Source organism: Callospermophilus lateralis, chromosome 16 (genome assembly GCF_048772815.1).
Source record: "Callospermophilus lateralis isolate mCalLat2 chromosome 16, mCalLat2.hap1, whole genome shotgun sequence".
Classification (NCBI taxonomy): domain Eukaryota; kingdom Metazoa; phylum Chordata; class Mammalia; order Rodentia; family Sciuridae; genus Callospermophilus; species Callospermophilus lateralis.
The window spans coordinates 55920909-55945470 of record NC_135320.1 but is presented as its reverse complement, the minus strand read 5'-3'; the positions used below and the strand labels follow the sequence as shown (position 1 = coordinate 55945470).

General features: G+C 35.9%; 1 protein-coding gene across 3 annotated transcripts in view; it reads right to left on the bottom strand.

The window, feature by feature from the left end:
- Vps13b (vacuolar protein sorting 13 homolog B) overlaps nt 1–24562 on the bottom strand; it is a 736334-nt gene that overhangs the window by 71272 nt on the left and 640500 nt on the right. For all 3 annotated transcript variants that reach the window (XM_076835849.2, XM_076835851.2, XM_076835850.2), the window contains exons 41-43: nt 19650–19831; nt 18247–18596; nt 12757–12918 (exon numbers count right to left, since the gene is read on the bottom strand). In XM_076835849.2, coding sequence (XP_076691964.2) covers nt 12757–12918; nt 18247–18596; nt 19650–19831 — 694 coding nt within the window. The remainder of the gene's footprint in view (nt 1–12756; nt 12919–18246; nt 18597–19649; nt 19832–24562) is intronic.

Genomic DNA, 24562 nt, shown 5'->3' with positions numbered 1-24562 from the left:
ATTTCTCAACCTTAATCTGGTTTCTACCTCGCTCTCGCCACTGAAAGAGCTTTCCTTAAACCATCAATGATGTCCCAATTGTCAAATACAAAAGTCTCCTCTTTTCAATTTTTTCATCACTCAATCTCCTTATGGCATCTGACAACACTGATAATTCTATCCTATTAGCCATTTTCCTTTGTTTACTTTTAAAATACCAGTATGTGCTAGTTTTATTACTATCTCCATTTTCCTCATACTCTTATTTTCTCTCAACACTCCCCATTCCTCAGCCTAACCTCCAAATTCTACTGTTGTTCTTTATGTAGTCTTATCTCCCAAATAGTTCCAATGATCTCTGCCCATGTCTCTTTTAGTGCACTCCATATTGAGGAGGCCTGACCTACAGCACTAGGACACTGAAAATGATAGGGAATGACTTCTAAGGCTGAGACATTAGAGGCAATGAGGCTTTTGCCTTGTTCATATGAGACCATGGATCACTTGATCTGGGGGAAGTCAGCTGCCACATCACAAGAAAAATCAAGCAACTCTATGTAGAGATCCTTGCAGTGAGGAGCTGAGGCCTCCTAGCAAGAGTCATGTGAGTGTGCCATTTTGGAAGTAGATCTTCCAGCCCAGTCAAGTCTTCAGATGACTGCAGGTCTAGCTGGAGTCTTTAATGCAACTCTACCAGAGACTATGGGCTGGAACAACCCAGTGCACAACTCCTAAAATTCCTAACTAACACAACTTTGAGGTATAAATATTTATTGATTTAGCTACTTAAGTTTTGGGGTGATTTGTTACACAATAAGGGGTGACTAATACAGACTGTGGTATCTATAAATGGGGTACTATTTTTTAAATATTTTTTTTAGTTGTAGTTGGACACAATATCTTTATTTTATTTTTATGTGGTGCTAAGGATCGAACCCAGGGCCTCGCACGTGCTAGGCAAGCACTCCACTGCTGAGCCACAATCCCAGCCCATAAATGGGGTACTATTAAAACAAAGATCTACAATGTAGGAAAGTCTTCAGGGAAGGAAAATGACAAAAAAAAAAAAAAAAAAAACCAAAAACTGAAGAGACTATTTACTGAATAGGCATCAAAGAGATTATTATTAGAAAACTGATGGCCTCAAAGGAGGCTGCAGTAAGAAGTAAAGAAAACATTATTGGAAATAGGTGGAAAGGGAGTCCTCCCTCTGTTGTGGCAGAAAGTTTAGCAACATATCACCTGCAGTAAATTGGAAAATAGAAAATGTACCTAATAAACTTTATGATCTAGCTAAGGAAATTTCTTTGGTGGAGCTGATGTGCCTCGTGGCTTCTTTCTACCCGATGATTATATTAAATTCAGAGAGGGGAGATACAAGCTTAATGAAAGACTTAAATAAAAAGCACAGCTGTATTATATGGCAAAGGATACTAAAATCAAGAAATGTTTTCCAGGCAATTTAGAATGAAATCTAGGATGTGATCAGGATAGTTGGGTCTAGAGATAAGACAAAGGATGTTCTTATAAAATCCTTTGTTATGACCATAGAAAGATCTAACCTTATGCCTGGGGGTTCTCAGATAGTCAAGGGTAGTGTCCCACAGAAATGTCAGCAGAATCTTACAGTGTAGAGAAAAGCTTATCTTGAAGAGACCTATGGGTATGATTTTGTCTAATATAGTAAACCTAGAATCATACTGATAAAAATACAAAATGAAGAGGTCTTTGAACCTTCAAAATTCTGCCAGTGAAAAGCAGGTTGAGAAAACTACAAGGTATAAGGAAAGGCTACTTTTCATGGGAAACGAAAAGAGGCTAAACCCTAGAGCCGAAAACCATAAGCCACAAAGAATTTTTCCCTAGCAGGAGTAATATTAAGTACTAAACAAGAAAATTCCAACATTTATCTGCTTGGATTTTAGAATTTCTATGGATCAGCAAATGCTATATGACATCTATCTTCTTTGATGAACGGGAGCTTCTGGAGTGGTTATGCTACATTTGTAGCATAACAATTTGTAGATTGTTCTGAAGCACCAGATAACTAACAAGGGCCTCTTCTTTTGGTACAGTCTACCTAATCCTACTGCTACCTAGGCACTGATGAATGGCCAAGTTTATATCTCCAGGCCAGACTATTTTTTTGAGCTTCAGACTCTTACATTTAATTTGTCTACTTTCCACATCTATTTGGATGTCTAGATAGAGAAAAGGGAAAAAAGCAAAGTTGGTTTATATAGAGTGGGGTTCTTTACTGCATATTTCATAAATGATTTTCACAGAATCTTGACAATAATCTCTTAATTTTGCAGAAGAGAAAACTGAAGCTCCAAGAAATTAAGAACCTGTCCAACCTCACACTACTTGGAATGAAATGCAAGTATTTATGGCTTCAAAAATGGTTTTAAGATTATTCTATTGTGTGCTCATAACATGTATCATTCTCTGTTTTTAAAACACTCCTCAATTCCCTGCCTTGGTAAACAGCAATATTACCAACTTGTCATCTAATATTGAAGCCTCAGAGTCAAACCAGATCCTCTTCTTCCATAACCAATAATCAAAGCCTGCTGATTTTAACCTCCCAAATATCTTCCAAACACACTTCTGCCAATCTAAACCTTTTCTCAGCACCTTAAAGATGTTATTTTATATTCTTTTCATTTCTTATTGAGAGAAGTCCACAGCAATATGATTTGTGGTTTCCTTAGATAGTGTCATTTCTCTCTGGCTGCTTTCAAAATCTTCTCTTCATCTAGTTTCTAGCTGTTTCATTATGATGGACCTGGATATGAATTTCTTTGAATTGACCCTTCTGGAGTTTTTCTGATTTATTTTTTATTTTTTTGAGATGAGGTCTTGCTTATATTGCCCAGGCTTGCCTTGAGCTCACCACTCCCCTATCTCAGCCTCCCAAATGGCCAGGATTATGGGTGTGCACCCAGCTTTTCCAGAGCTTCTTTGGTCTACAAGTTTCTACCTTTCATAAAATTTGAGAAGTTTTCTGGGATTATTTAATATTTTGCCTCATTTTTTCCCTTTTTCATTCTGGAATTGCTACTTCTCATATCTTAAACATTTTGACATTTTTCCAGAGATCTGTGGGGTTCTATTTATTCTGTTTGAATCATTTTTCTCTTTCTTCTTTAGACTGGACAATTTCTATTGACATTTTCAAGTTCACTGACTTTTTCCTCTCGACATGTTATATTTCTATTACTGAGTGACAAATCACCACAAATTTAGTAGCTTAAACCAACACACATTTAGTTTCTCACAGTGTCTGTGGGTCAGGGGTCTAGGCATGGCCTGAGCTGGGTCCTCAAAGTCTCATAAGATTGAAATGAGATGTCATTTGGGCTGCATTCTTATCTTCATGCTGGAATCAGGAAGAATTGACTTATAAGCTTGTTCCAGTTGTTGGCAGAATTCATTCCTTGGAGCTATATGAAGAGAATCTCAACTTCATACTGGTTGGTGCTGGTAGACACTTTCAGGTTCTGGAGGCTTCCCACAGCTCCCTGCCCCATGTCCCTCTTCAAAGGCCATCAAAACAGGGCATTTTACTTCTTCAGGGTCAGCAGGTGTATGTCTCTCTTATCATACATACAGTTCCAATCCCTCTTTTTAAGGCTTTTATCTGAATACCTTAGGTCCATTCAGGCATATCTCCCTTTTGATTAACTAAAAGTCAACTAATTTAGGACATTAATTACACCTATAAAATTCCTTCACGTTGATCATTATTATCCAAAGTTCAGGTATGAAGACATGAATTGGTGTGAATATACTTTGTATAAAACCAGAGATATGAAAAATTGTGCTCTATATGTGTAATGAGAATTATAATGCTTTCTGCTGTCATATATAAATAAAAAAAATCCCTTCACATTTCATAGCTGCTTTAAACGGCGTGTCTGATAATGTCAACACCTGAAACATCTTGGGGTTAGCATCTATTAATTGTCTTTTCTTTGAAATTGAGTAACATTTTTTCTTCTGATTCTAATCCATTAAGTAATTCAGAGTCATATCATAAACACTATAAATTTTAGGTTGTCGAGATTCTGGATTCTCTTGTGACTGCTTCAAAGAGTGCTAATGTTTTTGATTTACGAGGTAATTAATTCATTTAGATTCAGATGGAAAATTCTCACACCTGGGTGAGTGGCAGCTCAAATGAGTTCAGATCTTTGAGCCCTGAGTGCAAATCACCCTCATCTCATAGCCAAGGAGCTGGGCCACATTTAAACATCATGTTCTCATTTCATGACTTTCTCCTTTCAGAATTTTTTCTTCACTCTCTAGCAGCCTTGGTTGCCTGGACTTTCCCCCTAGCACCATAGGCCATGAAGATGATATGCCACCCTACACTGTCATGACTATACTTGCCAAAAAGGCAAAGGTACAAAAAATGGGGAATACACTCTGCAGGCGACTTGCTCCACATTTGGGCTCTCTTCCACAATCTGACTCCTCTTTTTTTTTAGTGCTCAGAGCCCTCAGATAGAATTTATGGCTATTATTCAAAAAAACCTTTTTCTTAGGCATTTACACCAATCTATGCCTCCTTCTTTGTCTTAATTCAGACACTCTCATCTCTCTCCCTCCTAGACTATGCAGCAGTGCTCAATCTATTCTGTGTTCTCAGTGTCCTCTAGACCCTCTTCCTCCTATACCAGAAGCATCTTCCCAAAATGCAGTTGTGACCCTGGCATTCCTCTTGCCCATCACATAGAAGGATACCACCTCAAAATGGACTGCCAGACTCTTCAGAACCCAACTCCTCTGAACAGTGGTGTGTTGGATTTGGCTCTAACTTGCTTGAGAAAATCAGTCATTAACTACTCAGGAATTCTGTAAGCTGGTTTTAAACAATTGGTAGCTTGAAATCAGCTATGATGGGATTATTTCATCATGAAAAGGCAAAACCTACAAAATCAGGGCTTCCCACCACTATCACCCTAAGAGCCAGGATAGCAGTATATATTTCTTCAGCATGGCATGACATGTTTTGATGCTTCAGTTACACTGTAGAAATCCTGAATTTCTTTAACTATGTGACATACTGTCTGTCTTTGTGTGCATGTATGTCTATATTGATATATATTCTGGTTCTGCTTGGTGTGCTGGCTCCACTGTTGTTCACTGGGCCAATTTGTACTCATCCTTTAAACCCCACCTCTGTGGAAGGCTAGTTAGATCTCTCTGGGTATACAGACTATCACGGCCTCAAGTTGGCATTAAAATTGCCTAGAGCTTGGCCCACCTTTGCCCTTTCCCCATTTGCAGTCCCACACATGTCCTGTACACTGCAGCCAAATTAGTCAGGTTCTCCTACCATGCCATGCTGTTCCATGCCTCGGTCACTTTCACACTGTTGGTTCATTTATCTGGAATGCCACACCTCTGCTCTCACTTCAGTGGCCTATCTACCTTTTATTTAAACATTAAATTTAATACCAGTATCCTTTCTTATAGGAAGCGTTGACCAATTCTCATCCTCTTGTCATATTTGGGAGCATTCTTACATTCCAAGTAAGACTTTGTCTGAGTCCAGATGTAAATGATTTTACTTCCTGATTCTGTTTTTTCCCTCCTATGGCTAGTGTTTTAATTAACCACCCAGCATTTCTCCCTCTCCTGAACTGCTGCACTGATATCCTAATAGACACTGATCATGTTGATAATGACTTTTCTGGCTCCCTCAATAGGCAGTACATTACTTAGAAGAATACATACTTAATTCACATAAGAAATCATAATAAACTAAAATTTACTAATTTAGAAATGAATGGGAGGGAAGTAAGCTTTAAAATGCTGCTAGAGAGAAATCACAGGAAGGCCTATGAGGAGACTGAGCTAGGCTCTGGACACCAGAGATCAAGATATTACCTAATATTTGTGAGGAAGCCTGTGAAGATTTTCCAACAGGGAAGAATAATAATCAAAGTATTTAGGAAAATTACTTGCAGTAGGCAAAACTGTAATTAAGAAAGAAACTCAGGGGCTAGTGTTGTAGCTCAGTGGTATAGCACTTGCCTAGCAGTGTGAGGCTCTGGGTTCAATCCTCAGCACCACATAAAAATAAACAAACAAAATAAAGGCAGTATGTCTGTCTTTCAACTACAAAAATTTCTTTAAAAAAAGAATGTAACTGAAAAAAAACTGCTGCAACCGTTCATATAAGAAATAATAAAAATAACCATTATTGATGTATCATTATACTTGCCACTATTTTTTGTTAACATCTCAAATTCTTGTCTTTTAGTTTGTATTTTTTTTTTTTGGGGGGGGTACCAGGGATTGAATCCAGGGGCACTTAACCACTGAGCAACATCCCCAGCCCTTTTTTATATTTTATTTAGAGAAAGGGTCTTGCTGAGTTGCTTAGGGCCTCACTAAGTTGCTGGGGCTGGCTTTATCTTACTGCTTCAGCCTCCTGAACTGCTCGGATTTTAAGTGTGTGCCACTGCACCCAACTGTATGTAATTTTTTTAGGGGTTTTAACATTTTTTTGATTTAATAATTTGTGTACACTCATTATTAAAATGTTGAAAATGTTATAAAATAGAAAAATATCACCTTAATCCACCACACAGAGGAAACCATGGATAATATTCTAACATCTCTTTCCAGTATTTTTCTGTGCATTTGCTCTGTTTTTTTAAAAATTTCTCTTAATTAGTTATACATGACAGTAGAATGCACTTATGTACTCTGATATATCATACATAGATGGGATATAATTTCTCATTTTTCTGAGTGTACATGTTGCAGAATCATATTGGTCATGTCATCACATATATACATATAGTAACAATGTCTATTTCCTTCTACTATCTTTCCTATTCCCACATCCCCTCCCCTCCTCTCCCATCACTTCCCTCTATCTAATCTAAGGTAATGCTATTCTTCCCAAGTGTCCCCCCCACATTGTGAATTAGCATCCGCATATTAAAGAAAACATTGGGCCTTTGGTTTTGTGGCATTGGCTTATTTTGCTTAGCATGATATTCTCCAACTCCAACCATTTACTGGCAAATGCCATAATTTCACTCTTCTTTAAAGCTGAATATTCCATTGAGTATATATATATACCACATTTTTTTTTATCCATTCATCTATTGAGGGACACCTAGGTTGGTTCCATAGTCTAGCTATTGTGAATTTGTGCATTTGCTTTTACGTTGTGAAGATCAAACTGTATATACAGAACTTTATAGTCTGCTTTTTTGATTTATATGATAGGGCATTGTTTCCCCTTTCTAGAAATTGAAAGGTCCTATAATAGATCACTTTATAGACTTATAAGATTTTACTTATTTTCTTAAAAGTGGATATTTTGGTATTTAAAATTTTTCTACTATAAAAAATTGTGATAAACTTTTTTTGTAAATAAATGAATTAGATTGAATTTTATCTTTGATTTCTTCTTTATTGCTTTTTTAGTTATACATGACAGCAGAATTTATTTTTATATAATTGTACCAGCAGGGAATGTATCTTATTCCAGTTAGGACCCCATTCTTATGGATGTTCATGATGGTGGGATTCAATATGGGTGTATTCATATAAGTATATAGAAAATAATTTCAGATTCATTCCATTCTCTTTCCTTTTCCTATCCTCCTACCCTTCCCTTCATTCCCCTTTGTCTAATCTACTGAATATCTATTCTTCCCTTCTACCCCATATTGTGGGTTAGCTTCCACATATCAGCGAAAAGATGTGTTGTATGGTTTTTTTGAAACTGGTTTATTTCATTTATCATGATTGTCTGAGGATAGATTACTAGTAGGAGACTGGGTTAAAATCTATAATCATTTTTAAATCTCTGAAACTTCTCACACAATTGCTTTCTAAAAAGGAAGTACCAAGTCCTTTTGCATATTCAGTATGTGTCAACTCATTGGCCCTTTTCAAACAAACTAACAGATTTATATATATATATAAAAGAATGCTTGAAAAATGTATCAGTTCTGCTAACACAGACTTTCCTCATCCCTTAGTCTACTTTTTAAAAGTTTTTAAATTGTGATGGTGACAACAATTTATCTCTTTCTTCAGATTCATGTGCATACATGTATTACATAAATAGATTTGGAAAGAGTGGTAACTGAACATAAATTGCAGTCTAGTTAATGAAATTGCCAAGTGGCTGGAATCACCATAAGATAGGCCTATACTCAAAACCTGTTGCTTTCTTTTTTAGATAGATGTCACTTTAAAATATTTTTACATTCAAAAAAAGAAAGAGAGCTTTCTGTTTATCTGCTGATTAGACCCGGAACAGATAAAACACAAAAATATTTTACAGTTAATATGAAAAATATTGAAAATATTTTATATTTATATTAACACACACACACACACACACACATATTAAGAGATTTAAACTATTATCTGTCTCAGTTTCTGAAACTAATTACCAAACTTTCAAGTGAGGAATAGCATTTAGGTCAGAATGAAAACAACTTTAAATCAAATCTTTCATCTATTGAATTTTATCAACTGAGAGACCTGAAAACAAAGATTGGCATACTTGGGCCAAATTTGGCGGCATGTGTGCCAAGAATGGTTTTTACATTTAAAAAATTTTGTGGGAGGGGCTGTAGATGGACACATACCTCCATCTTATTTATTTATTTTTATATGGTGCTGAGGATCGAATCCAGTGCCTCACACGTGCCAGGCTCGTGCTCTACCACTAAGCTATAACCCCAGGCCCAGTTTTTACATTTTTAAGGGCTGAAAAAAATCAAAATATTTCATAATGTATGAAAATAATATGAAATTAAAAATTGACTTTGTCCACAACCAACTTCCATTGGAACACAGCCACATTCATTCACTTATGCATCACCCTGTGGGTGCTTGCAGAGTTGAGTAGCTCTGTGATGGAGACTGTAAGACTTTTAAACTTAAAATATTCACTTTCTGGCTGTCTAAAGAAAATGCTTGCCAATCTCTGCTTAAAGCAATGTAAGATTTATATTTCTCTTATTATATCTGTTTAAAGTATTTTCCTAAGATGCTCTGCTGCTCATCAAAATTAATTCTTACCTTGTTACATTTGCATTTTTAAATTTGCTGTTTTCATTAACTTATAAAGCTGCTTTTTAATATTAATTTTGGAGAAATATTTTTATTTCTTTCTATAGATGTAGCTAGAGCCTATTTCCACCTATTGGATGATTTAATTACTAAAATTAAGTCATTGGTAACTGGAATTCTGTAATTCTGGAAAATATGTGCATAATTCAGAAAGCATGTATATTTGAGGATAAAAAGCATATGTAAATCCTTACACACAAAGCAGAGACATTCCTATCCCCCACAGTTTTGTCAACCAACAGTGTTCTCTATCAGCCCGAAAAGGCTAATTGTAGCAGCCTATACACAAACCCTACTAGTTGGTGAAGGTGCCATTGTATTCAGTTTGGCTAAATTAAGCAAAGCTTCCCTCAACTCTGCTGCATACACTGCTCATATTGTGGGAAGAGATTCCATAAACTCACACTTCAGTGCTTAAGTTCAGCTCTGCACAACGCAAAGCACTTCTTTGAAGACAAACCCTTGCCTGGTTGTTTTCATTCAACCTGATCTGAAGTCTACTGAACTGGGATGTTTAAGGGCCCTTTGTGGTGGCATCTATGATTCTGTGCAGCTGAACATGGTCAATTATTCCCTAGGAAATAGTTTTGTTCTTCCTTTGTTTATTTAGGCAAGAAATTGTTGTGGGATATCCAGCATTTTAAGTGACTCTGCCTCAAAGCATGTGTTAGAAACTATAAGGAGAGTTTATGACTTCTCAATTCTAAAAGGTTTCTCAGCTTCGGGTTTCTGGAATTGGTTGTGTCCATGTTTCTTCCCACCCTACTGGGACTTAATGTTGTTAGCAACCTCCTGTGTGGTTCTAAGATATCTTGACCTCTTTGAAACCTTTCCAGGTGTCATTGCCACTTTCTTGATCTCTGCAATATAAGCTACATTGTTTAGTGGAGTTAAGTTCTATGAACTTTAGAAATTCTCCCTGAGACTATGAATTGACTAACACCCAAGGCAGCATAAACATTCAGACACAAATGTTCCTAAAACCAAGCTTGCTGGGCAATGCAGGATATGACTAGGAGTCTGGAAAAAGGAACATTTTGCTCACTTGTGCATTTCTGACTAGCTCCAGGTGCAGTTTGAAGCTAAGTGGCTAGTTTTTCTGATCCTCAGATATAACCTCTCATTAGAACAAGCAGAAGTTGCAACTGTGAATGTAAGGAATTCCACAAAGACCCTCTGGGCCTATTAAGACTGCTGACTTCAGAGGTTCTTAAAATACACTTACTTCAGCACACACAGTTAGTAGTTTTCTGTAAATTTAATTTTAAGTGAAAGAGAATTATAGTGACTGAAGCTCATCTCAAAAATTTGAATATGGAGTATGCAGTTACAACTTCAAAAGAAAAACAAAAGTTTAACTGATACCGTCTATGTTTCCTATTTGTCATTAAAAGGTTCTTATATTTGGGCTGGGGTTGTGGCTCAGCGATAGAGTGCTTGCTTAGCACGTGTGAGGTACTAAGTTCTTTTCTCAGCACAACATATAAATAAATGAATAAATAAAGGTCCATCAACATCTAAAAAATGTATTAAAAAAAGGTTCTTATTGTTTTTGGTAATACAACTAAGACTTTGCAAGTAATGCAGTTTTGGTAATACAGTTAAATATTTACTTGGACTAAGAATCCTGTTTCAGTCTAGCTTTAGACTTGCATAGTCTATTCTATCAGATTGCTCAGCCCTTATCTTAAACCTTAAGATTTGCTAACACATGAATCATGCTGTCCAAACCCAGGGGAATGAGACAATGCTGTGGAAATGACACCAGGTATATGGAGAATCAAGAGAGATGTCTTCTTGTCTAAAAATATGTGTAATAAATAATACAAACAACAGGAATATTGTGAAAACCAGCAATAAATACAAAAGTCTTGAAAATGTGGAAAAGGGCATAAATATGAAAGGTATAGGGCTGACAGTGATTGTTCATTTTTTTCGCCCACTGACCTCTCCCCACCCAGAAACTGTATGTCTCCACAATCCCAAGTCAGCTGTTCTTGTGATCATCCTTTCCGTCCTGGATCCAGTGTCCAGGGAATCCTGAGGGTCATGAAGGGCAATGCTAGTTATGCATCTTCACAAGGCCATGAGCAAGGTTAAGTTTCTTCTGCTTTGGTTTCTGTTGGCTGAGGCCTGCAGTTAGCTGTGCGTACACGGGCAAAGGGGCTACAGGTATGGTGTACAGTCACACATTACTGCAGCTCCTCAGAGGCTTCCTTCCTGCCACTAACAATAGTTAATTGCTGGGAATGCAATTACCATGGAAATCTTTATTAGATCTAAAAGGCTATACAGGAAGTGTAATAGGGGATTATAGATGTGTGGATTTTCCCCCCAACTGTGTTCTTTCACTTTTGCAATCAATAGGAAAAAAATAACAAAAAGAAGCTTAATTTTGAAATAAACACCATGTCCTTTAGCTATGTTCCAAGAGGCAAACAACTTAAAAACTCTCTAACATGGACATTTCTCAAGAAGAAAAATTAGAAAAAAAAAAGGCATGTGACCACCCTGAAAATATGGGTGCACTATCATATTTTGTGACACATTCTTGCAAGAACTTTTGTTAAAAAAGATTTATATAGTTTTAATGTCCTGTCAGACCAATTTGAATTAAATATATTTAAATAAGAAATATTACTGTATATCTACTTCTCTAAATTTTATAACAGTGTGGCAATCTGATGAATAAAACAAGAAATCAGAATCTAGCTACTGGGGGAAAAATAAAGACATAGCCTGAGGGTATAACATATTCTGAAGCTGGCCTATAGACCAGATGGGAAACTTGTTCTCTAATCTAATGACTTTCTTTTAATCATAAGCAGACAGTTATTACTCAGAGTTTTAGAAACACATTATTCTTCAGAGTACTTCTTAGGATTTCTTTTACTCATTTAAGACCACATCTTTATATTTAATTCATCCTTGTATTATCCCTGTAGGGCACGTCTCTAATTATTCCCATCTAAAGTGACAGGAAAATGGAATTATACTATTGGAAAACAGGCATCCTTTGATATGTCTCTTCTTGGTGCTCCCTTGGGCAGTTTGTCATTGTGCTCACCGCATACAGATTTTGAGTTGTCCTTAGAGAGCACAGACTGTGACTTCCATGTCTTTGTATACCCAGTACCTAGCATGTGCCTGGTACAGAGTAAGCACACAGAAAAAATCTGAATAAATGAATGAATGATAGTGCTCAACATATAATGCTTACTGTATATCAAACACTAGTCTAATGCTTTACATATTAGCTATTTAGTCCTCACAACCCTCTGGAACAGGTATTATTTTTTCTTTCCATTCTACGTATACATAAATGAAGCAGAGAAAACAGAGCAAGGTTCTGCAGAGCCTGGATGCAGACCCACATGCTTTGGCTCTAGAGTCCCATCTTTTAACCACTACAACCCTGCTGCCCCATCAGTACCCTTGCTCAACAGGAAAATGCTCCATTCCAGGAGAAGCCTGTACTAGGTAGGATATACTAGGCCCTACCTCTAAACATTCTGGGTTTCCATCAGATGTAGATAACCTGTGTGGTTCTTTGGGAGATTTAAACAAGGAAATAGCTGGACACAGGCACACAAATGCAAAATAAATGAATCTTCAGCCTTAACAAACGCTGTGTTTGTAAGGCTGTTTCTCAAATACCTGTGGGGATTTGTGAGAGCGCCAGCTGTACTGGTGACTGTGGAGACTTGCCAGCAGAATATTTTCGTCAGTATCCACCTGGCCAAACCGCAGTGTCTCCTGTGTGTCATTACAGATCACAAAATGGCTGAAGACCAACTCCTCTACCTCAGGGCATTTGTTCTGAAAGAAAAAGAATATGAAAGCCAACGTGTATCAGATTAATTGCAAGATGTTTGGCAGCTGTCTGCCCAGTGGCCATTGTTATAACACAGAAACCCTAAGGATCTGTTGTCATTAGCTGTGGTATACAAAATATTCTATACTTCCAGGATAAGCACACACACAAAAATCTTAAAGAGATCATAAATGTTCCAAGAATGTGTTTTGATTTATATTCCTACAAAATAAATCATACACACAGAAGAGTAAAAGAACGATGAGATTCCTTTTAACATTTCTCAAAATGTATTAACATGCTACAAAGAGTGCTGGACTGGGTAATGCACGTTTCTGAGAAGTATACTAGTGGCTAGAATTACCATGTCCCCAGCCTTCTAAACTCAACAATCAAGACCAATTAGCAAAGCCACAGTTTGTACCCTACAGAAAGTAAGGATCATTTAGGTAATACATCCCCAGATCCCTGAAGCGGGAGGGTAGATATGTGTGTAAATCTGTTCAGGGAGAGACATAAATAAAACCATAACTTTCTCCCTATTGTTAAGAGGCTGAACACACAAAACAGATCAACTCCAGAGTCAGTTTAAGCCAAATTGTAGTTTTCAAGAGAAATAATGTTAGTTGAAAAAACAGTTTCCAGTACCTCAGCTAATATTCATCACTTAATATTCTTCATTAATCTACTAAGTTTCAGCAAATTAGTAATAATGTTCCTGTGTTGACACCTCTTTTTCGACTAAATGGGGGCTTCATCAGCTGCTTTTATAGCAAAACAGTGATAGAGGACTTCTGTGATTACACTTTCATCATTCTGGTTAGGGTATGGTTTAAAAAACAGGAAATATTTTGGTAAACTAATAGTATAGTTAAGTAAATTGAGAATATAAGGAAAAAATCATAATTACCTAATCAATTTGCTGATGATGGGAGATACTATGCAACAGATGCTTCTGCAGTTGGCTTCTCTCTATTTCCTGGCTGTGGCTCTAATGAACACCACAATGCCATGCTTCACCCTTCACCACTTTACTGAGGTGAGGAAGAGTCAAATGGATTGGAATTCAGAAGCACAGTGATTTAAGCAACAGGGAGGTGTGAAACCAAGGATGAATGTATCTGGAACCAGCAAGGTTGGAGACCATACCTAGAACTTTCTCAAGGAACAGTCATTTTGAGAAACAGAATCCACTCCTAGTCACACATATTGTCCTGAAGTAGGTGGCAGGCATTATTCCTGCAGCTGGAGAAGAGGCCCCAATAAGCCTTATTCTTCTGGTGGCCCTTGAGGACTTCTAAGCTCTCTATCATCCATCTATTTTCACCAAACCCTGCTTGAGAGTCACATTAGTGACAAAAAGAATCTGGCTGAGACCAAAGTACTTTTAAGCAACCTGTTTCTACCATAATGTTCTTTGTTGTAGCTCTTGATCATTAGCTATGAGTTCAAAACTTGCTTGCCACCAGGTTTTAGACATCCAGTCTCACTCATGGGCCCTGCCCATGGCTCTCTGTCTGCAACTTGAACTACTTCCCATTTGCTGATGATGCTTGTTCAGGACACCCCAACTCTACCAGTCTTTTTTCCATTTTTCCAAAACTACCCTGGTCTCCTCTCAATTTATCCAACATATCAAACTGCTTTCTGCCTCACTGCCTTCTTTCTGCTGGGACCTCTTTGCCCTTATCTCTTGCCTGACTAACTTGCTTCTAATTTTTAGGTTCATCTTGAAAGGTCACTTCCTCAGAGGAGCCTTCGAGATCCTCCCCTGACCAGACCAGGTTTCCCTATTTTATACCTACATGACACTCTAATTCACCTTTCAGAGCACTTGTTAATTTGCACCATCCTGGGCTCAATATTGTCTCCATAATTAGACTATGCTATAAAAGAGCTGGAACTCTATGTGTATTATTTACAACTTCAACGCTAGTACCCAGCACAATGTCTAATACATAAGTACTCAATAGACACTTAGGAAATACAAAAAATAAAGTAGATCAAATTTTTTAAATTATATGTTCAGCATATTAGAAGACAAAAAGTATGAATTTTAAAAACCCTTTAATTTTGCAATCAGCAATAAGGCTATTAACATTTTGGTGAATTTTCTTCAAGGAATTTTTTTCTCTTCTGAATATTGTGGTTACTATTCTAATCTATCCTATCTGATCTGATCTTATGTATTTATCTACAAACCTCTTATCAAACTGGAATCATAGTGTATAATTAGTTTTGATGAGATTTTTCCATTTAGTATTATATAATCAACATAAACTGCTCTCCTTATAAACATTTTTCTCTCCTTTCCATCCAAGAGTACAAACATGAAGGAAGGGATATGATTCCAATCTCTCACTTAGTTACACATCCTGAGATTAGAATTCAGTTTTCATAATGAATTGGAATTAATCTCAACACAGAGGTTAAGTTACCAGATGGAGCTTGAGTAGAAAAAAATTGTATTACTTTCCTCATCTTTAAAAACTGACCTTTAATAAATGATGAGGGTTTTAGGAAAAAATGTAAATTAAAGAACACAAGGGGGTTGTTTACATTTTTTTTAAAGAATACTCAAAGTCCTCAGGGAACTATTTCTTTACTGCTCCTTCATCTGTGGAGTTCATTATAACTACAATAAGTTTAAGCATGTCTTGGAATGTTTTAAATTCTGTATTATAAAAGAGCTCATTCACATTTGCTGTGATATCATATATGCTGAGCTTGAGAATGTTCACTAGGGTTTATGGTTAAAAGTTGACTTATTCATATTTAAGTTTCATGGCATATTGTACAGGCATTTGAAATTAAGCAGAGATACTGTTTTGTATAAAGGAAGATATATGAATATAATCTTGATTTTTGAGTAATCCCTTCCAAATGCTATTTTGTTCAAATCTGGGAATGTGACAGAAATATAAAGCAAACTCACAATGGCATTTTGAGTCATTTAATTCAGTTTCACTAAACAGTCATCATGTATAAGACAGAGGAAAAAAGAAAGAAAAAAAAGAAGGAAGGAAAGAAGGAAGAAAGGAAGAAAGACCTACAGTCAGAGAAATCAAACATTAAAGAAGGTTTCTGTTAATCTTGAATTCATGACCTAAAGGTAAAAGTCCAAACTGTTTCATTCTTTAACTCTCTGGTCCATCTATATTGGGTAAAAATGACTAGTCTCTGATATGAATCTGATAAAAAGTATTGTGGAGAACTCAAATCACTTTTCCTACTTATTAAATTCATTTTCTCTCTTTGGCAACAACTGCACTATCTGTGAACACTATATACATAATAAAATCCAAATTTTGGAAATTAAACTTCCTTACAGAAAGGGTAAACCATATTGAGACCATCTTAGAAAAAATGAACTTAATAAACCTCCATCAGCCCATTTCAATGTCAAACATTCTATAATTTCAAAGTAGTGCACTTTCATATTTACTTTAGAATACACAGGGTTAGAAGCATACCACATTAAAACTTGGTGGTAAGTACCCTTGACATGGGAGGAAACAAGAAAATTACAGCAACAATTACAGAAGTATATCCTCTTGTGGCTCATGTTAACATTGCCAAATCCCTGTATAAATCAGAACCAACTATTCATAGAATGTACCTGTCAGCAATATGCTACGTGACATATGGCTCTACTTAATCAAATATACAATTCCTCAAAAAAATTCAGAATATTCCTTCAAGGCACTGTGTTAGCCAGTCAGTCATTCACACTCTGATGTGGTTTAAAACATTTAAATATTTATGCACCATATTTTATTTTTATGTATAGCTGTGTCTATGAGAATATTCCCTGGAAGGAAACTGATATTTCTGAGAGCCATTTTGCAGTAGTTGCTACACATGAGTCCTCTTATAATGGCTCTGATACCAAGACAAAAATATCCTGAGTTTAAATGCTGTATCAATGACTCTTTTATATTTTCTAGGTTTGTTTTTTATTAAATGCATTGTTCAAAATATGACAAAATAACAGGAATTGGAGCCATGGAGGTTTTTTCACACTGCTATTTGAACCAGCTGCAAAGATTTAGATCACACTAGCTCTTATTTTACGCATGTCCTTTGCAACAAGAAAACCATGGAATGCCCTTAAAAAAGATTTTTAAAATATAAAACAGATGTGTTATCTTCTTTTCCTTTGCTATTATAGTACCACGTTAGGTAATTAATTCCTTAGTCTTGTATAGGTCTTCATGCATATAAAGAAAAACATTAAATTTGATTTCCAGAAAATTTAATTGTCATAAAAATTCTGAAGTTATAGGACTAAAAATTCTTTTTAAAAATTATTTTTCATAAAATTTAATTTCATGAAAATTCTTACTGCCCTAAAAATCCACCCCCCCAATTCTTTTTACTTACTCCCATAAAAATTTTTGAGTTAGAGAACTAAAGCCCCTTCCCTCATCCTTTAGTGCCTCTGTTCCTTCAAGAGAGAAGGTAGGAGGAAGGAACATTCCTTCTGGGGAGCCAGCTCCACACAAGTGTTTGTAACATACATAAAATGTGGGAAATGTCTCATTTTACATAGCAACCAAACATGATGGAGATACAATATATCTGTGAAAGCAGAAATGATTTGTTGTTAAATTGCTGAACATATTATCAGCTAAACATTCTGTGAAATTACTTCCATGCTAGTTAGACATGAACAAGTGTCCCATTTTAAGTATGTCATTTAGCAAAGACATATACTTTGTCCCTATTTGATATGGATAATTTCTTATTATAGATATAAATAAATTAATGAAGTAACCAAGAGTCTCTGAGGGGTCCCCAAAATCCATTATCCAGTGCTTTATTTAGTGAGTCAATAAGCCAGAAAGATAATAGAGGAAAAGACTAGAACTGTGCTGTGCTCACAGATGCCATCTCACTTGTCTTTTGTTTAAGAAGCTGGAACACTATGATAAGGAAGGCTCACAAAGGTTCTTCTTTCATTTTTGATACATGGCTAAGTTGAAGCTTTAGCAAAATAAGGGCACAGAGTACTTGGAGAAAATTTCTGGGAATATGTTAATTTCCACACAGATGTGGGACATTCGTCATAAAAATGTGGGCACCATCCCTGATGTGTGTGTAAAGAATTCATATTCTTGAAAGTTAAAAAAACAAAACAAAACAACAACAACAACAACAACAAAAGTGCATCATTTTGCCCAAACAGAGAAGGCTCCAAATATTATGGTGCACATCAAATTTCTCACTCTCTCACATATTTGTGTTTATCTTATAATTAGAAGTGATAACATACAGTACCTAATAAAAGATCATATGTAGCCAAACTGTAAACTGTTCTGGAATGTGCATACCTGTTGCCAAGCTTGTACTGCAGTGTTCAGAGAATGAACTACATGTTGTCCAAAGTTTATAAATATGGAGTCCACTGTCAAGGTGCAGTCAAGCAGCTTTCCCACTGCATCACTGGAAACTGCAATTTGTCCAAAGATGCTGAAAGGCTTTACTACACTTTGCATTGTAACATTTCTGCATTCTAGAAGTTTACAGTCTGCTTGAGCTGAGAACTGGATCTCCTGGCAGATAGAACCATTATTCCATTGTCGAAAATACATGTGTGGTTCTCTGAAGGAAACAATCATGTATTCTAGTTCAGATGGTACATTTTTATCAGAAATGAATGGCTGTAGGTATTGTGGTGAAGCTGTTGAGAAAGAAACAAAAAAGTCAGGAATTAAGATGAATCAATAGTTACACAAATAAAGAAATGATGTGAAAATTACCCACTTTTTGGTTATGAATTTAGTATTAAATAAATTCAAACATTCTCTTGAAGATATTAAAATCTTTGAATTTTGTTTCATATTTGAAAATAAAATTGTTTTGTTCAATTAGGTCTCTTAAGGTATACTGTCTAAAAGTTACTTTGACTAACACAGACAAAAAATTTGATTGCAGAGAACAACGAATAAAACAGAGGAGGAAACTATATACATTTCTGAATCTACCAAACAGATCTCAAAAACAAAAATAAAAACAAGACTCACAGTTAGAAAAAGCAGAAGCAGGTTCAACTTTAGTTTTGCTGAAAAGGCAAGATGCTTAACAGCAGCTATGTTTGGTTTTAATCTGATTTCCCCCCTCTTTTTCCATTACATGTCAGGAATCAAAATGTATTAACTAAAAAAGATTTGGTACACAATATAATGCTTTAGAAATGATTATCCAAGTAACATTAGAAAGTTTATAAAAGCCACTTCGGTATGTGGGGAAATCATCTTCCTTCAAACTTATAGAAATGTGACTCCGTTAGACTAAATTAAGAATGGGTTCACCATTTGTAGAAGGTACTCAGGCAGTATTAAGTGCTGTTGGAATTTATTTGCCACTAATGTGATAGTTCAGGATACAGAATAAAACCAGATGTGTTTCTGCCAAAAAGATCATAATTAAATTAATTACTAATGTTAAATTAATATTAAAACCTGCTGTTTTAAAAAATTTCTTGAAAATTCTCTTAGGAAGCATGCCAAAATGTGTGTCAGCTCAATACCATTGATAACTTACAGGTGTATAAGCTGGTTTAAAAGTAAGGGGTATACTTTTTGTACCACAGCAACTTCAGAATAACTGCCAGTACTCACTTCATACTTCCTGGAAATAAATCAGCTGGGTCAAAATTGATGAACTGTATCTTAAGAGCACTTAAGAGGTGAGAATTAAGTGAATGTTGTCCTGATATTAAAGGAAAAAGTACCTGTGCCTAGTTGATCAAGATGATGACAGAGATGGAACTCCAGGTGAGCAAATTGGAAGGACATGCAAAGAGATGGTACAAACCATGGGGTAAAACAGGAGTCAACTCTGGTACAGGCAGCCAGGGCTGTTGGAGTTACAAGCTGATCACAAGTGCTTTGAGAACCAGATTCACTTGCAGAGCTATAGAAAATAAGTAATAGGAAAAGTTTGATAACAGATTTTCTAATGTCATATAAATATAATGTTTTTCCTATATGAATTCCTAAAGTGGCCCAAAAAATTCTAGTCAAGATGTTATCATCAAATCTTCTATATATACTCACATAAATTAGTTTAAAAAACAATTAAGTTCATGTTGACTTATCCTATGTGGATTGTTGGGAGAATATTGTCAAAGGATTCCTTCAGGTCTTTTTTATTTAACTTTTTTTTTTATTGGTTGTTCAAAACATTACAAAGCTCTTGACATATCATATTTCATACATTAGATTCAAGTGGGTTATGAACTCCCATTTTTACCCCAATTACAGATTGCAGAATCACATTGGTTACACATCCACCTTTTTACATGATGCCATATTAGTGACTGTTGTATTCTGCTACCTTTCCTATCCTCTATTATCCCCCCTCCCCTTCCCTCCCATCTTCTCTCTCTACCCCATCTACTACAATTCATTTCTCTCCTTGTTTTTTCCCCCATACAACCTCTTATATGCAATTTTGTGTAACAATGAGGGTCTCCTTCCATTTCCAAGCAATTTCCCTTTTCTCTCCCTTTCCCTCCCACCTCATGTCTCTGTTTAATGTTAGTCTTTTCCTCCTGCTCTTCCTCCCTGCTCTGTTCTTAGTTGCTCTCATTATATCAAAGAAGACATTTGGCATTTGTTTTTTAGGGATTGGCTAGCTTCACTTAGCATAATCTGCTCTAATGCCATTCATTTCCCTGCAAATTCCATGATTTTGTCATTTTTGAGTGCTGAGTAATACTCCATTGCGTATAAATGCCACATTTTTTTTTATCCATTCATCTATTGAAGGGCATCTGGGTTGGTTCCACAGTCTAGCTATTCTGAATTGTGCTGCTATGAACATCGATGTGGCAGTATCCCTGTAGTACACTCTTTTAAGGTCTTCAGGGAATAGTCCAAGAAAGGCAATAGCTGGGTCAAATGGTGGTTCCATTCCCAGCTTTCCCAGGAATCTCCATACTGCTTTCCAAATTGGCCGCACCAATTTGCAGTCCCACCAGCAATGTATACGAGTACCCTTTTCCCCACATCCTCGCCAGCACTTGTTGTTGTTTGACTTCAAAATGGCTGCCAATCTTACTGGAGTGAGATGATATCTTAGGGTGGTTTTGATTTGCATTTCTCTGACTGCTAGAGATGGTGAGCATTTTTTCATGTACTTTTTGATTGATTTTATGTCCTCCTCTGAGAAGTGTTTGTTCAGGTCTTTGGCCCATTTGTTGATTGGGTTATTTGTTATCTTATTGTTTAATTTTTTGAGTTCTTTGTATACTCTGGATATTAGGGCTCTGAAGTGTGAGGAGTAAAAATTTGTTCCCAGGATGTAGGCTCCCTATTTACCTCTCTTATTGTTTCTCTTGCTGAGAAAAAACTTTTTAGTTTGAGTAAGTTCCATTTGTTGATTCTAGTTATTAACTCTTGTGCTAGGGGTGTTCTATTAAGGAATTTGGATCCCGACCCAACAATATGTAGATCGGAGTCAACTTTTTCTTCTATTAGGCGCAGAGTCTCTGATTTGATATCAAGCTCTTTGATCCATTTTGAGTTAACTTTTGTACATGGCGAGTGAAAGGGATTCAGTTTCATTTTGTTGCATACGGATTTCCAGTTTTCCAAGCACCATTTGTTGAAGATACTATCCTTCCTCCATTGCATGCTTTTAGCCCCTTTATCAAATATAAGAAAGTTGTAATTTTGTGGATTGGTCTCTGTGTCCGCTATTCTGTACCATTGGTCCACCCGCCTGTTTTGGTACCAGTACCATGCTGTTTTGTTACTATTGCTCTGTAGTATAGTTTGAAATCTGGTATCGCTATACTACCTGACTCACACTTCCTGTTTAGAATTGCTTTTGCTATTCTGGGTCTTTTGTTTTTCCATATGAATTTCATAATTGCTTTATATATTTCTACAAGAAATGCCGTTGGGATTTTGATTGGCATTGTATTAAACCTATAGAGAACTTTGGGTAATATCACCATTTTTGATGATGTTAGTTCTTCCTATCCATGAACAGGGTATATTTTTCCATCTTCTAAGGTCTTCTTCTATTTCTCTCTTTAGGGTTCTGTAGTTTTCATTGTATAAATCTTTCACCTCTTTTGTTAGGTTGATTCCCAAGTATTTTATTTTTTTGAGGATATTGTGAATGGGGTGGTTGTCCTCATTTCCATTTCAGAAGATTTGTCGCTGATATACAGGAATGTCTTTGATTTATGTGTGTTGATTTTATATCCTGCCACTTTGCTGAATTCATTTATTAACGCTAGTAGTTTCTTTGTAGACCCTTTTGGGTCTGTTAGATATAGTATCATATCATCCGCAAATAGTGATAATTTAAGTTCTTCTTTTCCTATTTTTATGCCTTTAATTTCTTTCGCCTATCTAATTGCTCTGGCCAGTGTTTCGAGAACTATATGGAATAGAAGTGGTGATAGAGGGCATTCCTGTCTTGTTCCAGATTTTAGAGGGAATGCCTTCAGTTTTTCTCCATTCAGAATAATGCTAGCCTGAGGCTTAGCATATATAGCTTTTACGATGTTGAGGTAAGATCCTGTTATCTCTAGTTTTTCTAGTATTTTGAACATAAAGGGATGTTGTACTTTGTCAAATGCTTTTTCTGCATCTATCGAGATGATCATGTGGTTCTTATCTTTAAGTCTATTGATGTGGTGAATAACATTTATTGATTTCCGTATATTGAACCAGCCTTGCATCGCAGGGATGAATCCTACTTGATCATGGTGCACTATTTTTTTGATATGCTTTTGAATTCGATTCGCCAGGATTTTATTTGAGGATTTTTGTATCTATGTTCATTAGAGATATTGGTCTGTAGTTTTCTTTCTTTGAAGTGTCTTTGTCTGGTTTCAGGATCAGGGTGATGTTGGCCTCAGAAAAAGAAGATCTTCCAAATTCATTCTATATTTCTTGAAATAACTTGAAAAGTATTGGTATTAAATCTTCTTTGAAGGTTTTGTAAAACTCCGCTGTATATCCATCCGGTCCAGGGCTTTTCTTGGTTGGTAGTCTTTTGATGGCTTCTTCTATTTCCTCCTTTGTTATTGGTCTGTTTAAATTGTGTGTATCTTCCTGACTCAATCTGGGCAAATCATATGACTTAAAAAATTTATCGTTATCTTCACTATCTTCTATTTTACTGGAATATAGGGTTTCAAAATAATTTCTAATTATCTTCTGTATTTCTGTGGTGTCTCTTGTGATATTGCCTTTTTCATCCCAGATGTTGGTAATTTGAGTTCTCTCTCTTCTTCTCTTCATTAGCATGGCCAAGGGTCTGTCGATCTTATTTATTTTTTCAAAGAATCAACTTTTAGTTTTATTAATTTTTTCAATGGTTTTTTGGTTTCAATTTTGTTGATTTCCACTCTGATTTTAATTATTTCTTGCCTTCTACTACATTTGCTGTTGTTTTGCTCTTCCTTTTCTAGGGTTTTGAGATGAAGTGTGAGTTCATTTATTTGTTGGTTTTTTCTTTTATTGAGGAATAAACTCCAGGCAATGAATTTCTCTCTTAAAACCGCTTTCATTGTGTCCCATAGATTCCGATATGTTGTGTCTGTATTTTCATTTATCTCTAAGAATTTTTTGATTTCCTCCTTTATGTCTTCTGGAACCCATTGATCATTCAGTAACATATTGTTCATTTTCCAGGTGATGCAGGATTTTTCCTTCCTTCTTTTATCATTGATTTCCAGTTTCATTCCATTATGATCAGATAAGATGCATGGTATTATCTCTACACCCTTATATTTACTGAGAGTTGCCCTATGGCATAATATATGGTCTATCTTTGAGAAGAATCCATGTGCTGCTGAGAAGAACGTGTATCCACTTGATAATGGTTGATATATTCTATATATGTCGGTTAAGTCTAGGTTATTAATTGTGTTATTGAGTTCTATAGTTTCTTTATTCAGCTTTTGTCTGGTGGATCTGTCCAATGGAGAGAGCGGTGTGTTGAAGTCACCGATAATTATTGTGTTGTGGTCTATTTGACTCTTGAACTTGAGGAGAGTTTGTTTTATGAACGTTGCAGCACCATTGTTTGGTGCACACATATTGATAATTGTTATGTCTTGTTGGTGGATGGTTCCTTTTAACAGTATATAGTGGCCTTCTTTATCCCTTTTGATTAACTTACGTTTAAAGTTGATTTTATTCGATATGATTTTGGCCACTCCTGCTTGCTTCCGAGGACCATGTGAGTGGTATGATTTTTCCAAGCCTTTCACTTTCAACCTGTGTATGTCTTTTCCTATCATATGAGTCTCCTGAAGGCAGCATATTGTTGGATTTGTTTTTTTAATCCAGGTTACTAGCCTTTGTCTCTTGATTGGTGAATTTAAGCCATTAATGTTTAAGGTTACTAGTGATATATTGTTTGTACTTCCAGTCATGCTTATTTATTTATTTATTTTAATATGGCTCGTTTTTCCTTTTTGGTTATATTTTTTGTTCTTCTCTTTACTTAGTTACCTCCAAATGTTAGCTTTGGGTGCTGTTTTTCAATTCCTCTTCTTGTAGTATTTTGCTCAAAATGCCTTGCAGTGCTGGTTTTCTGGCTGCAAATTCTTTTAACTTTTGTTTATGGTGAAATATTTTAATTTCATTGTCAAATCTGAAGCTTAATTTTGCTGGA